The sequence below is a fragment of the Dermochelys coriacea genome, chromosome 1 (genome assembly GCF_009764565.3).
Source record: "Dermochelys coriacea isolate rDerCor1 chromosome 1, rDerCor1.pri.v4, whole genome shotgun sequence".
Lineage (NCBI taxonomy): Eukaryota > Metazoa > Chordata > Testudines > Dermochelyidae > Dermochelys > Dermochelys coriacea.
This window is the reverse complement of record NC_050068.2, coordinates 129,545,183-129,557,897: the sequence shown is the minus strand read 5'-3', so window position 1 is coordinate 129,557,897 and position 12,715 is coordinate 129,545,183. Positions and strand designations below refer to the sequence as shown.

At 41.1% G+C, this 12,715-nt stretch overlaps 1 protein-coding gene across 2 annotated transcripts in view; it reads left to right on the top strand.

Annotated features, from left to right (window-relative positions):
* Positions 1–5,390, top strand: part of LOC119849804 (pseudouridine 5'-phosphatase) — a 134,607-nt gene extending 129,217 nt beyond the window's left edge. Inside the window, exon 4 of one of the 2 annotated variants that reach the window (XM_038387032.2) lies at positions 3,555–5,390. In XM_038387032.2, the coding sequence (XP_038242960.1) occupies positions 3,555–3,731 (177 nt within the window). In that variant the 3' untranslated portion in view covers positions 3,732–5,390. The remainder of the gene's footprint in view (positions 1–3,554) is intronic. The other variant, XM_043499616.1, reaches the window with a different exon arrangement.
* Positions 5,391–12,715: the final 7,325 nt, after the last annotated feature.

Genomic DNA, 12,715 nt, shown 5'->3' with positions numbered 1-12,715 from the left:
TCTCTGTTGCTCTCCTCCTTTACAATCCATCCTGGAATACCATCTTAAGCTCCATCTTAAGAACCAGGGACTGGTCCTCTCTTCCATCCAGGTGCACCTGATGGCTATCTCCGCATTTCGCCCGCCATTCCACACTCAGACTGTATTCTCCCATGACATGTCGGTCAGATTCCTGAGAGGCCTTGAGAGACTCTTCCCGCTGATTCAGGCTCCTATCCCATAGTGGGACTTTAACTTGGTTCTCTCTGGCTCATGGGCCCACCCTTCGAACTTGTGGGCTCCTGCTCCCTTTCCCACCTGTCATGGAATGTTGCTTTCCTTGTGGCGATAACATCAGTGAGACAAGTGTCGGAAATCAAAACCCTCACATCGGAGCCGCCATATACTGTGTTCTGCAAGGACAAAGTTCAACTGCAATCCCATCTGACCTTTCTGCCAAAGGTGGTGTTCTCCTTCCATGTCAATCGGGACATCTTCCTCCCAGTGTTTTGCCCAAACCGCATGCCACTAGAGAGGAAAGGAGGCTGCACGTGCTGGAAATCAGACATGCCCTGGCATTTTACCTGGAGCATACCAAGCCCTTCCACAGGTTGACTCAGCTTTTCATCTCTACAGCAGATAAGTTGAAGGGCCTTCCGGTGTCCTTGCAGAGGATTTCCAACTGGATCACCTCCTGCATCCGGACCTGTTACCAATTGGCACAGGTCCCACCACCACCGATCATGAGGGCCCATTCAACCAGAGCTCAAGTGTTCTCGGCAGCCTTCGTGGCATACATTCCCATCCAGGACATTTGCAGAGCCACGACGTGGTCTTCGTTCACATGTTCACAGCAGATTACGCGATCACTCAGTAAGCCAAAGATGATGATGGATTCGGCAGAGCTGTGCTGCAATCTACATGCCCATGAACTTCTACCCACCTCCATTGGTATTGCTTGGGAGTCACCTAATATGGAATAGGCAGGAGCAAGCAGTCAAAGAAGAAAAGACAGTTACCTTTCCAGTAACTGGCGTTCTTCAAGATGTGTTGCTCATCTCCATTCCATGACCCGTCCTCCTTCCCCACTATTGGAGTTTCTGGCAAGAAGGAACTGAAGGTGAAGGTCGCCGGCAGCGCCCCTGATACCCTGGCATGCACGTACCACTCCAGGGGGTGCCAGAGCTGGTCCTCTATGGATACCACTGAGGGAAAAACATCCATCACCGGTGCATATGGGGAGCACACACACCTAATATGGAGTGGACATGAGCAACACATCTCAAAGAACATCAGTTATGGAACAGGTAACTCTTTTTTTGAAACATTACGCCCTGATCCATGCTGTCAAGTCTGATGCGGCTCTTGGTTCTGCAGTTTTGAATTCTGTTCCATCATACATCTGGGGATACTGCTCGAAAGTTATGTGAAGTGGAGCACCCATAGGAATACTAGTCAAAGAAGAAGTGGTTATTCACCTTCCTGCCATAACTGTAGTTCTTCAAGATGTGTCCCCTATGGAAGCTCCACTACCTACCCTTCTTCCTCTCTGCTTCAGATTGCTTCTTGGGGGACGTTTGGGTGGAGAAGGAACTTAGAGTGGTTCACCCATGCACTCCTATATAGCCTTGTTATCCAGCACAAAGAGTCATAGGATGCATATGCTTGCCAAACAGACACCGCTAACAGAAAATCTCTGATCAAAGGGTCAAGAGCTGCATGCATACTTGAAGTGGAGCACTTATAGGGGGATACATCTCGAAGAACTACAGCTACTGCACAAGCTGAGTCACCTCTCCTCCCCCTAAACCCTTTCTGCATTAAAATAGAGATTATAATATCAATTTTAGAACATCTCTGCTGAGCAATAAACAGATATATGCAAATAACCTTTCTAGATGCACAAGATGAGCACATATATTAATATCTGCTCCTAACGGTTTTCTAAAGCTTTCAAATATTCTTAACTGTATTGTTTACTGACACTGCTTATTCAGATAAATTATTGCTACAAATATATGATGAAATCCTGGCTTCACTGAAATCCGTGAGAGTTTTACCATTGACTTCAATGGGGTCAGGATATGACTCATTGGGTTTCAGGTTTAAATATAGAACAAACTAACAACAGAATTCTTTTGAAACCACAGATATGGACATTCATTGATACAAATTATTTCATGTGGCGTGGCTTTATGTATCGGGCCCCATTTAATGTTTTTAATTTCACTGTGTCTCTAATTGAAATATCTGTTAAGCAGAAGACGCAACATTTACATTCCTGAGCCACACATTCATTTTTTGTTACTAAATTGTTTGCTATATTCTGAGTGGAGCCCAGCTATCCGAAAACTGAAAACCAGGAAAAAACTCTTGTTTTAAGTACAAAACACATCTGAAAAGATATGTAGTGGCTCATGCATTTTGAATATCACTTGTTTACAATTTGTTATAAGCAGTAATATGGGCCAAAAACTGCAACAGTTCTTGAATCTAAGAGAGCTCACAGGTATCCAGACAAGCTGTGCTGACAGTTTTCTTCTCACTAATCTTCATCTAAGCATGCTGAATGTGCTCAGAACCCACTTGTGCTTACATGGTTTGCAAGAGGCAGCAATCCCTTCTTTCCAAGAAAAAGAATTTAACAACTACTTCTTAACAAGAACATAATTATTGGACTTCTTCATGATGCTTAAAGGCAGTGGGGCAGATTTCCTTATCACAGTTCCACTGTCTTCAGCTGAGGATCTGGTCCAACATTTTGTGGTGTTTGTTGTTGTTTGAGAGAATATAGCTACAGTAGAACCTCAGAGTTACGAACAGCTTGGGACTGGAACTTGTTCGTAACTCTAAAATGTTCGTAACTCTGAACAAAATGCTATGGTTGTTCTTTCAAAAGTTTACAAATGAACATTGACTTAATACAGCTTTGAAACTTAACTATGCAGAAGACAAAGGCTGCTTTTAACCATCTTAATTTAAACAAAACAAGCACGGAAACAGTTTCCTTACCTTGTCAAAACTTTTTTTAAAAAAGCTTTCCTTTTATTTTTTTAGTAGTTTACATTTAACTCAGTACTGTACTGTGTTTGCTTTTATGTTTGTTTGATTGATTTGGTTTTTTGTTGCTGCTTCCTGATTGTGTACTTCCAGTTCCAAATAAGGTATGTGGTTGACTGGTTAGTTCATAACTCTGGTATTCCTAACTCCGAGGTTCTCCTGTATTTATTATATTGAAAATATGCATGTCAGTTGCAGCCAGATGCTTTGTGGAGTAGAAAATGTTAAGTTTCCCACCAGTTCACTAGAATACATTACTAAACTGCACTGAAAACCATTTACATTATGACCCACTGTTCTTCAGCATTATGGGATCAATCGGCATTCGTTGATATCAGTTAGAAAACTTTCACTGACTTCTGTCATGCACAATCAGGCCCTATAGATACTTCATTTACTCAACTCGAGAAAGTGACTTTGCATGTGTTCCGATATATAACATGCCATCCTTTCTTGTGATAATACAAGTAATTACAACATTTTAACCTTGATGTCTTTATTTTCTCATTTTTCAGTGTCTTGTATTTGAAGATTCTCCACTTGGGGTTCAAGCAGCACTGGCAGCTGGGATGCAAGTGGTTATGATTCCAGATGAAAATTTGAATCAAGATCTTACAAAGGAAGCAAATCTAGTGCTGAAATCTATGGAGGACTTTGAACCAGAATTGTTTGGTTTACCACCATATGACTAAGGACTAATATATTTCAACATGTTCTTAGTTGGAGATTGGGGGGTAGGGAATGAAAATTCAGAGTAAAAAAATATCTATTTTTCATTTTTCTTGACAAAATAAGACAATGATGAAAGACAAGACTTTCATGATTAACTTTTAAATTTTCCTGGTTACTCTTGATTTGTCTTCTTCAGTGCTAAGTGGAAGGAATGTTTCTTCTTGCCTGTTCTTCAGCTATACTAGTCTTGTCATCTGCATAAAGTCATGTATACTCAGTGCATTTGCAAAACTGCAAAGACAATCTGCTTCAAACATGTGGAAGTTTTTGCTCTGGTTTGCTGGAATAACAGACTTCTTAGAATAATGGTGCTCAACATTTTCCTTGTTACGGATAGGCTGTTGTCCCCTTATATCATTGTGCAGCATAGTTACCACTACCTATTCCTTGTCTATCCCTTTGTCTTTTGTGTTCTTATCTTCTGGTTGGATTTTTTGTTTTTGTGTGTTTTACTTTCATGTTGTTCTTTTTTTGTTCTCTTGTTTTGAGACTTCCCCTTTCTGGAATGGGGTGGAGGGGGAACCCACTGTCAGCTTCCTATGGTCATGTGCTCTTGCAGCTCAACTGAGCGCTGTGTAAGCCTCTGTAACTCTGCTATGCCCTACTTATTCCCCCGTCTCATTTCACATAGCCTGTTCCCCATCCATTTTGCTCCCCCAACGATTACAGCCTTGTATTTCCATTTTCAGCTTCTCACATAAACCTTTCTGGGTTTTTTTCCATTCTTTCATGTTGCCCCCTTTAGAGTTCATGAGCTTATGCATAAGGCCCCCTATCTTCTCCACAGTTAAGTCCTTCTGAAGACTCTTTACGTTATTTTTACTACAGAGAATTCTGCTGATTTAATACCGAAAGTAATATTTTGGTTTGTTTTGTAGCTTAACCTTGTTTTACCAAGCACCATCTTTGCCACCCTATATGTTATATTAATTCCTGCTAATCTGGGTCCATTTCTGTCTATCTTTAGATTGTGAGCTCTTCAGGAAAGTGACTGTATTTTCTTTTTGGAAAGTATAAAGTACATTGTGAGTGCTACCATAAACAAACAAATAAGTATAATTTGTATGGTGGAACATATCCAGGGTTGTGAAAATTCTTTTTCCCTACTGCTGTTCTCCTCTGTGTCTTGACTTTCCTGTACTACTTTGCCCCAGCCCCTGGATTGGGAAACAGTAGTTTAAAGGCTCTTACCTCTTGTATGGAGATAATGATTGCATTATAAATTTGAAAAAAAAAATCTTTTAGCTGTGGAAAGCCCTAAACTACTCTCGTAATCACAGTAAAACTTCTTTGATGAAGATAGTGAACGTAAAAAATGCTGAAGATAAGAAATAGGTTCGTCAGTGTTTTATTTCAGTGAATAATATCAGAAGTTTCCTTCTATTATGCATGTGAAAAAAAATTAAATGGTTCAATGATTAGAGTACTGTTTGTTCATTTTTTTTAATAAGTGGATTGTTGAGATAACAGAATGTAACTCAAACAGGAACTCAGAGATCAAATATTTTTTCTAGCATTTCTGCAGTTCTCTTTTCATTTTTAATAAAAAGCAAAAAATAAATTAACATTGGAAGACTCACTAAAATTCTTAAAGATATTACATGGATTTTTAAAGCAAATTTAAAACAGTCTATATCTCTGAGTACACTATTTAAATACCTTAAAAATAAGAATATCCTATTCCAAACTATCAGTAGATTATTAATTGGATGGTATCAGAAAAATATTGTCAAGCACAATATAGTAATAGTTTTTCTTCTGCAATGCCTTTCATCCAAGGATCTAAAAGTGCAGGTGGGTGAATATTGCTTACTGTAATATTATTTTGCATATCATTTTGTATAACCTTGTGTTGAAGTTCTAGTAAATATTTATATTGTATCTACAATCCAACTAAAGTAATGTAAATTCTTCCTCTTCTGTTGCCATTCAAGATAACAGAAATGTTATTGCACGGTTCCTTCATGGCTAATGTTGCATATCAGAAAGTGTTACCATACAGCAATAATTCTGAGCTTTCAAGTGTAAAACAGGTGCCTTTGGGGATCCCTTTAGTTCATAATTGCTGAATTCCAACTGGGAACTTATTAGGTAGAACAAGCTCTAATAAGTTGTAATTAGTCACTTTTTCAAAGTGCTGTATACATTTAATTGAACTTGAAGTTTAAAAAAAAATCAAGGCACATGTCACATTTACAAAGTTGTTCCAAAGGGCCTCTCACCAAAGCATTACAAATACTTTCTTAAGACATACACGCTTAGATAAATATTGGATATTTATGGCAAAACAGAAGTGCATTGGCAGTGCCACCATGGAATAATGGAGGATCAATCAGGGATGCAACCCCATTCTATTACCCAAGGTGGTCAGGGATGCAACCCCATGCTCTGGGTGTCCCTAAGCCTCAAACTGCCAGATGCTCAGACTGGACAACAGGGGATGGATCACTTCATGATTGTCCTGTTCTGTTCATTCCCTCTGAAGCATCTGGCATTGGCCACTGTCGTAAAACAGGACACTGGGCTAGAAGAACCATTGGTCTGACGAAGTCTGGCCATTTTAATGTTCTTGTGAAGGAATATAAATTCTGTTCCCTTCAATTCTGGTATAGTTAATGGTTACATCTTTTACTGAGCAAATTAACAGAGAAAACTCCCCTTAATCCAGCAGTAAATCCCATTCAATACAGCCATCTTGTATTACCCTTAATCTCATAGACTCATAGATTTTAAGGGCAGAAGGGACCATTATGATCACCTAGTCTGACCTCCTGCACATTGCAGGCCACAGAACCGCACCCACCCACTCCTGTAATAGACCCCTAATCTCTGCTGAGTTACTGAAGTCCTCAAATAATGATTTAAAGACTTCAAGTTACAGAGAATCCACCATTTACTCTAGTTTAAACCTTCAAGTGACCCATGCCCCATGCTGCAGACGAAGGCAAAAAAACCTCACTACTCTGCCAATCTGACTGGGGGAAAATTCCTTCCCAACCCTAAATATGGTGATCAGTTAGACTCTGAACATGTGGACAAGACCCCTGGTAAAGAATTTTCTGTTGTAAGTCAGAGTCCTTCCCATCTAGTGCCTCATCAGCAGTCATTGGAGATATTTGCTGCCAGCAGTCGCACATCAACTACATACCATTGTAGGCAGTCTCACATACCTCCATAAAAAGAAAAGGAGTACTTGTGGCATCTTAGAGACTAACAAATTTATTAGAGCATAAGCTTTCGTGAGCTATAGCTCACTTCATCGGATGCATTTGGTGGAAAAAAAAAATTTTTTTCAACTACATACCATTGTAGGCAGTCTCACATACCTCCATAAAAAGAAAAGGAGTACTTGTGGCACCTTAGAGACTAACAAATTTATTAGAGCATAAGCTTTCGTGAGCTACAGCTCACTTCATCGGATGCATTTGGTGGAAAAAAAAATTTTGCTCATAGTCATCCTGTGATCAACCAGTACACCCAGGTCTTTCTCCTCTTGTGTCACTTCCAACTGATAAGTCCCCAGCTTATAGCAAAAATTCTTTTTGTTAGTCCCTAAGGTGCATGACCTTGCACTTTCCACTATAAAATTTCATCCCATTTCTATTACTCCACTTTTCAATGTCATCCAGATCTTCTTGTATGATATTCTGGTCCTCCTTTATACTGGTAATACCTCCCAACTTTGTGTCACCCGCAAATTTTATTAGCACTTTTTGTGCCATATCAGGCTCCTATCAAATAAGACAATTTCCCCTAACTGTAATCCTTCAAACTGAGCCAGACAAAGGATGCCTCGCTTCCTACTTAGTAATCATTAAGGCAAATCCCAAAGAGATGTAGCCTCCTTCCAAGTCAAGCGTCACCCAGATCAATCTCTGGTTAGGTCCTTAAGATATCTAGCTGGATGTTTGGTATGTGTCCTTCAATTTTATCATGCCACCAAAGAATTTGGCAACCATGTGATCAGCAACTGTGTAGTGGCATTCCTCAGTAAACACACTTTGCAATCAGTTGGTCTTCCCTGCTACTAATACGTTAGTACCAATAAAGCTGCTGAAACAGGGCTGATGGAGGCACTTACTAGGTTCGGCTATTAATAGCCTTATTGCTGATTTTGTCCTGCCACTTAATATGTTTGAAAACACAGTTTGGAAACTTCTACCTGATGTAATGCAGTGAACATCACCATATTATCTGGCCATCTTGCAAAAAAAATTTTTACAAGAATCTCAACTTAGAGAGCAAACAAGGTTTACAGAGAATAGCATGCACAATCTACAAACCAGAACACAAAGGGAACACAGGTAGGGGAAATACATGTGAGGGAGTCAAATAATTAAGAATGTTACATTTGAATAGGTATTATTGGTCTTTAATCTTCAGGCTGACTTAGGTGGTGTGATTTTTATCGTATTTGTGTGACATGAGTATTGGAGAGCTGAAAATAATGTGTTGCCAAGTGATGAATTTTGGCTGTGTATGCTAAGAGGCACTTCCTGCCTCCTCTGACAAAGGAGTAGCAAATACTCCATTACTTTGGGGTATGCTCATTTATTAGGATTACTCTTCTGGGGGAGTTCTGTAATTCTATCAATGTACTGCTTGTGTCACTTGTGATCTCATATGGAGCTCTCCTTCTCCCTTCTGCAAGTTCCCTCCCAATGGAGCTATTCTGCAGGACCTAGGTTCCCCAGGGCTGGGTTCTTCCAGCTCCAGAATCAAACGAACACATACACATTAATGGAGCACGTCTGAGAGGACCAGATTAATCAGCACTCCCAAGCTGACCTCTTATATGTCCCTGGACTCAGTAGGCTAGGTCAAGCAGCACTTCCAAGCTGTCACTCTCATATGCCCTTGGACTCAGCAGGCTGGGTCGAACAGCACCTCCAAGCTGTCACCCTCGTATGCCATGGGCACCACACCAGATTTGAGCAGGCTGGGTCGAGCAGCACTTTCAATCTGACATCCTCATATGCCCCTGGATTCAGCAGACGGGGTCGAGCAGCACTTCCAAGCTGCACCCTCCTATGCTCCAGGTTCAGCACATCCCTATCCCCACTTTCAAGTACAATTGTTCTGGTAGTAACCCAGTTGATAAACAAACCCCACAGGATTTTTGGGCACTGCAGGGATCTTTAGCTTAGATATGAGGAGCGTTGCTGCAGCGCGAATGGGAAAACCAAAAAACACCCATGAGGGGGAGAGAGAGAGAGAAGCAACCAGCTTAACCGTGAAAGTTATTTATTGCCAGGTAATAACCATACTAGGGGAGCCAAACAAACAAAACAGTTATAATATTAAATCTAACTTAAATTTGATTATAAAAGTCAGATTTAGAAAACTAACTGATCACACAAGTCAGGGTCAGAAGACTATACCTAGAAAGAGTGAGAGAGAGAGAGAGAGAGCGAGAGAGAGAGAGAGAGAGCTGGGTTCTCACCACTCCATGAAGCTTGAATTGATCGGGGTTCCCAGGTGGTAGTTGTAGCTGAGGGTCCGGAGTGCTGGAGACAGGCAGAGCCCCCAGCATGCTCAGTCAGGAGAAGATGAAGTCCCAATGGAACCGATTCAGATTTTGGATCCAGGCATCAGAGCACTTACTTCAGCACAGGTAGGAATTTTTGTAGGGAAAGAACAATGGTTCAAGGAAGAACACTAGGTTTGTTTATTGGTAAACTGATGGCTCAAAGGAATATATCAAAGTTGTTTTGTTCAGGCTAGACAATAGGAAATGATCATTCCTGGCTATGGGTGGTGTTCCTTGGAGGGAGCTCACAATGCAGTTAGGCAGCTTCAGTATTTTGGATACCAATAAAGGATTCATTACTAGAATTGGTCTGATAACTACTGAGCTGGGTGTGTGAAGGCATGCGTTCATTAACATCTGGAGCAGAGATTCCCATGATGTAGTGCTTTCCTGCTTTTCTGGTCCCAGAGTTCAGTGTGGTTCTTGCCTTGGAATCTCTGTTCTCCATTCTGTATGCTAATGGAGATGCCTCCCTGTGCCATCTTTGATGCAAATGAGGCTAGGGGAGTTTCCTTAATCCTTTCACCCTTGTCCGGAGGGGTTTAGGTGTGTCTTCCACTGCGTTTTCATTGCTTTTTGTAAGTCTTTCTTCTGATCGGCTTTAGTTCAAGCAGAGGCTGGGGGTGGGGAGGTCTTTCATGAGTCAGACAGGCTGGGTACTGTGCCCTGGTTCCCCAAGAACACAGAGCTGATAGGAAACAGACAGCATAATTAAGGGAAGCTGCACAGGTTGGGTTTACTCCTTTAATGATTGTGCCCATGGGGTGGGCAGGGATAGTGGACTTCAGGAAGGACTGGGCAAGAATGCAAAACCACCATGCAAAACCTCCAGTCCTTTGACTCCATAGGCAGAAGGAAGGGAGAGCCTCTGGGGCTACATGTAGGAGAGGTACTCAATCAATTAAACTGGGAGTTGATTCTCCAGAGCAAGGATCCCAGTCCTAGTAATTCAGGCTGCATAATGAGAAGAACTTTTGCCTGTTATTGTCCATACAGCTGTGTCTATTAAATATGGTATTTAAAGTTTTGAGGGGAAATGAAAGGATGATAAATAGAACTGAGTTTCACATTCAGCATATTTCTAACACAGGCAATTCTATGCTATCTGTAGCCAGGAAACACCTACCTGATGTTTCACAACGGCCTGTTTAACACATCTAGTAAAATGTATAAGATAAGAGTCTGCAAGTGTCTGCCCTGTTTGTTACCTCCTGTTTGTGCATTAGAATTACTGCTCATGCTCTTTGACAACCCTATCCTGTGAGGAACTGAATGCTAGTACTGGGCCCCAGTATTCTAACTTTGTCACCTGAAATCCTTGAAGAATGTAAATGTTGAGTGCTCCTATGGGAAAAAAAAAGAGAGCTTCAGAAAAGCCATTCATCCTTCAAAAAATATTTAAGCTCATTGAGTTCAGACTTGTGTGGTAACATGAGCAATGTCCTTAAACCATAGACTTTCCAAGGGGGCTTCAGCAAAATGTACCTTTATGTTGAGGGAATGTTTCATATTTTTGATCTATGACTGCAGCATCTACCTACAGTATATGTGATAAGCTTATGAAATCGTTCATCTGAATTTCAAGCATGGCTGCGGAGTTTTCATTCTAGTGCCAAACCCCCCCCCCCCCCAAAAATGGATAAAAAGAAGAAAAGGAAATGTAAATAATTGGTCACAGGCTGAAATAAAAGGTGGAAAAAAGAAAATAAATGAAATCTGTCAACCTTATAGAATGTGTTTGCTAATATGCTGCTTTGACTTGGGAGCTGTGTGGATCATGCAAGTTGTTCTGCAGTGGTTTATAATTGTCCTCAGTAGACAGAGCTTGGCTATAGTCCAAAATTGCGATATATTTACCAGAAAAATAGGAAACCTGATTAAGTCAAAATGGATTTCATTGTGGCCTATGAGTGCAGCCTTGTAAACTTATTGATTATGGCTCTTAACATTGTTCTTATTGATGACTGAACATTCCAAAACCCTTAGCGTTTATTTGCTTCAGACCAAAATATATGTTATGCAAATAACTTGGGGTTTTTTAAATAAAACACAAAATGGAGGTAGGGGGGTAAATGTGTTGCTGTTGTTACTGATTTTTTTTCACTGCAGTAGGTCAATAATTGATTCTAATAATCAGATTAATATATACATTGTTTCACCCTGTCAGATTGCTTTATCCTGTGAAGCATAATATTGGTTCCTAATTGTTTTATGAATGTTATAACTTTGAAATTCATGAGAGGAACTCTATTATGTGCCTGAATAGTATCAAACACATTGTGGGTGCTACCAAAATATTAATAGATTTTTTTTGTGAACAGGGATGGGTGGAGGTGGCTTGTTGAATGGATTATGAGACACTAAAGTCCTTCACCTATGGTATGCTGGTAAACATTCAGCCTAGGTTAGGAGTCAGTGAAAGCCTGTAGCCTATGTGAAATGAGTTGGTGGGCTCAGTTCAGGTGCCAGTGGACAAGTATGCACCTCTTAAATCCATAACTCCATTTGGCACAAAATTGACATGCTTATTGATAAACTTGGCAGAGGGCAAGGAAGCACCTGTTTTCTGTCAATGTCCTGGATTCCCTTGTCATTGGGCTTCAGAACAGGAAGCAACAAAGAAATGCAATTGAGAGTCTTGTTACACACTGCAGAACTGAAATCACTGACACCTGGATCTAAGCGTTAGACCTGCTTTGGGACAGTGTCTCTGATGCAAGGGACTACCCAGTGTGCACCAGCAGTGAGGTTCCCCCACTAACTGAAATCACTGAGAGCTTGTTAAGTGGTGGGACCTGAAGACATGCCATGAGTTGACCCTGACACTCTCCTCTCAGCCCTACATGGCGGTGGACCCGAACCAGGCAATGCCTTCAGGTACTTGGCCCCCAGGTCACTGGCTGGTGTTTATTCAATGGCTGTTTTGGAACTTGTGGGTGTTTCTCCAATGTAGGGACCCTGGTCGAGGCACTCCTACTTGATGACCTCAGAAGGAAGGGCTCCACCACCTCTTCAGGCAGTCCCCAATCCAAACTCCAGCACTCAGGTGAGAGTTGAGTACCAGGGGCCAATACCGTGTGACCCATCCGGTGCAAAAATTAGGAGGAATGCCCTCAGCCAGTGCCAATCTCCTCCTCCCCCAAGTCTGTTTTTGAAGTTTTTTTGTTGAAGTATTGCCGCTTTTAGGTCTATAATCGAGTGACCAGAGAGATTGAAGTGTTGGAGAACAAAACAGACCTCAATGAGAGACTGCTGAATTGGAAATAATTTGCAAACTGGATGCAATTAACTTAGGCTTGAATAGAGACTGGGAGTGGATGGATCATTACACAAAGTAAAACTATTTCCCCATGTTTATCTCCCCCCCCCACCTCCCACTGTTCCTCAGATGTTCTTGTCAACTGCTGGAAATGG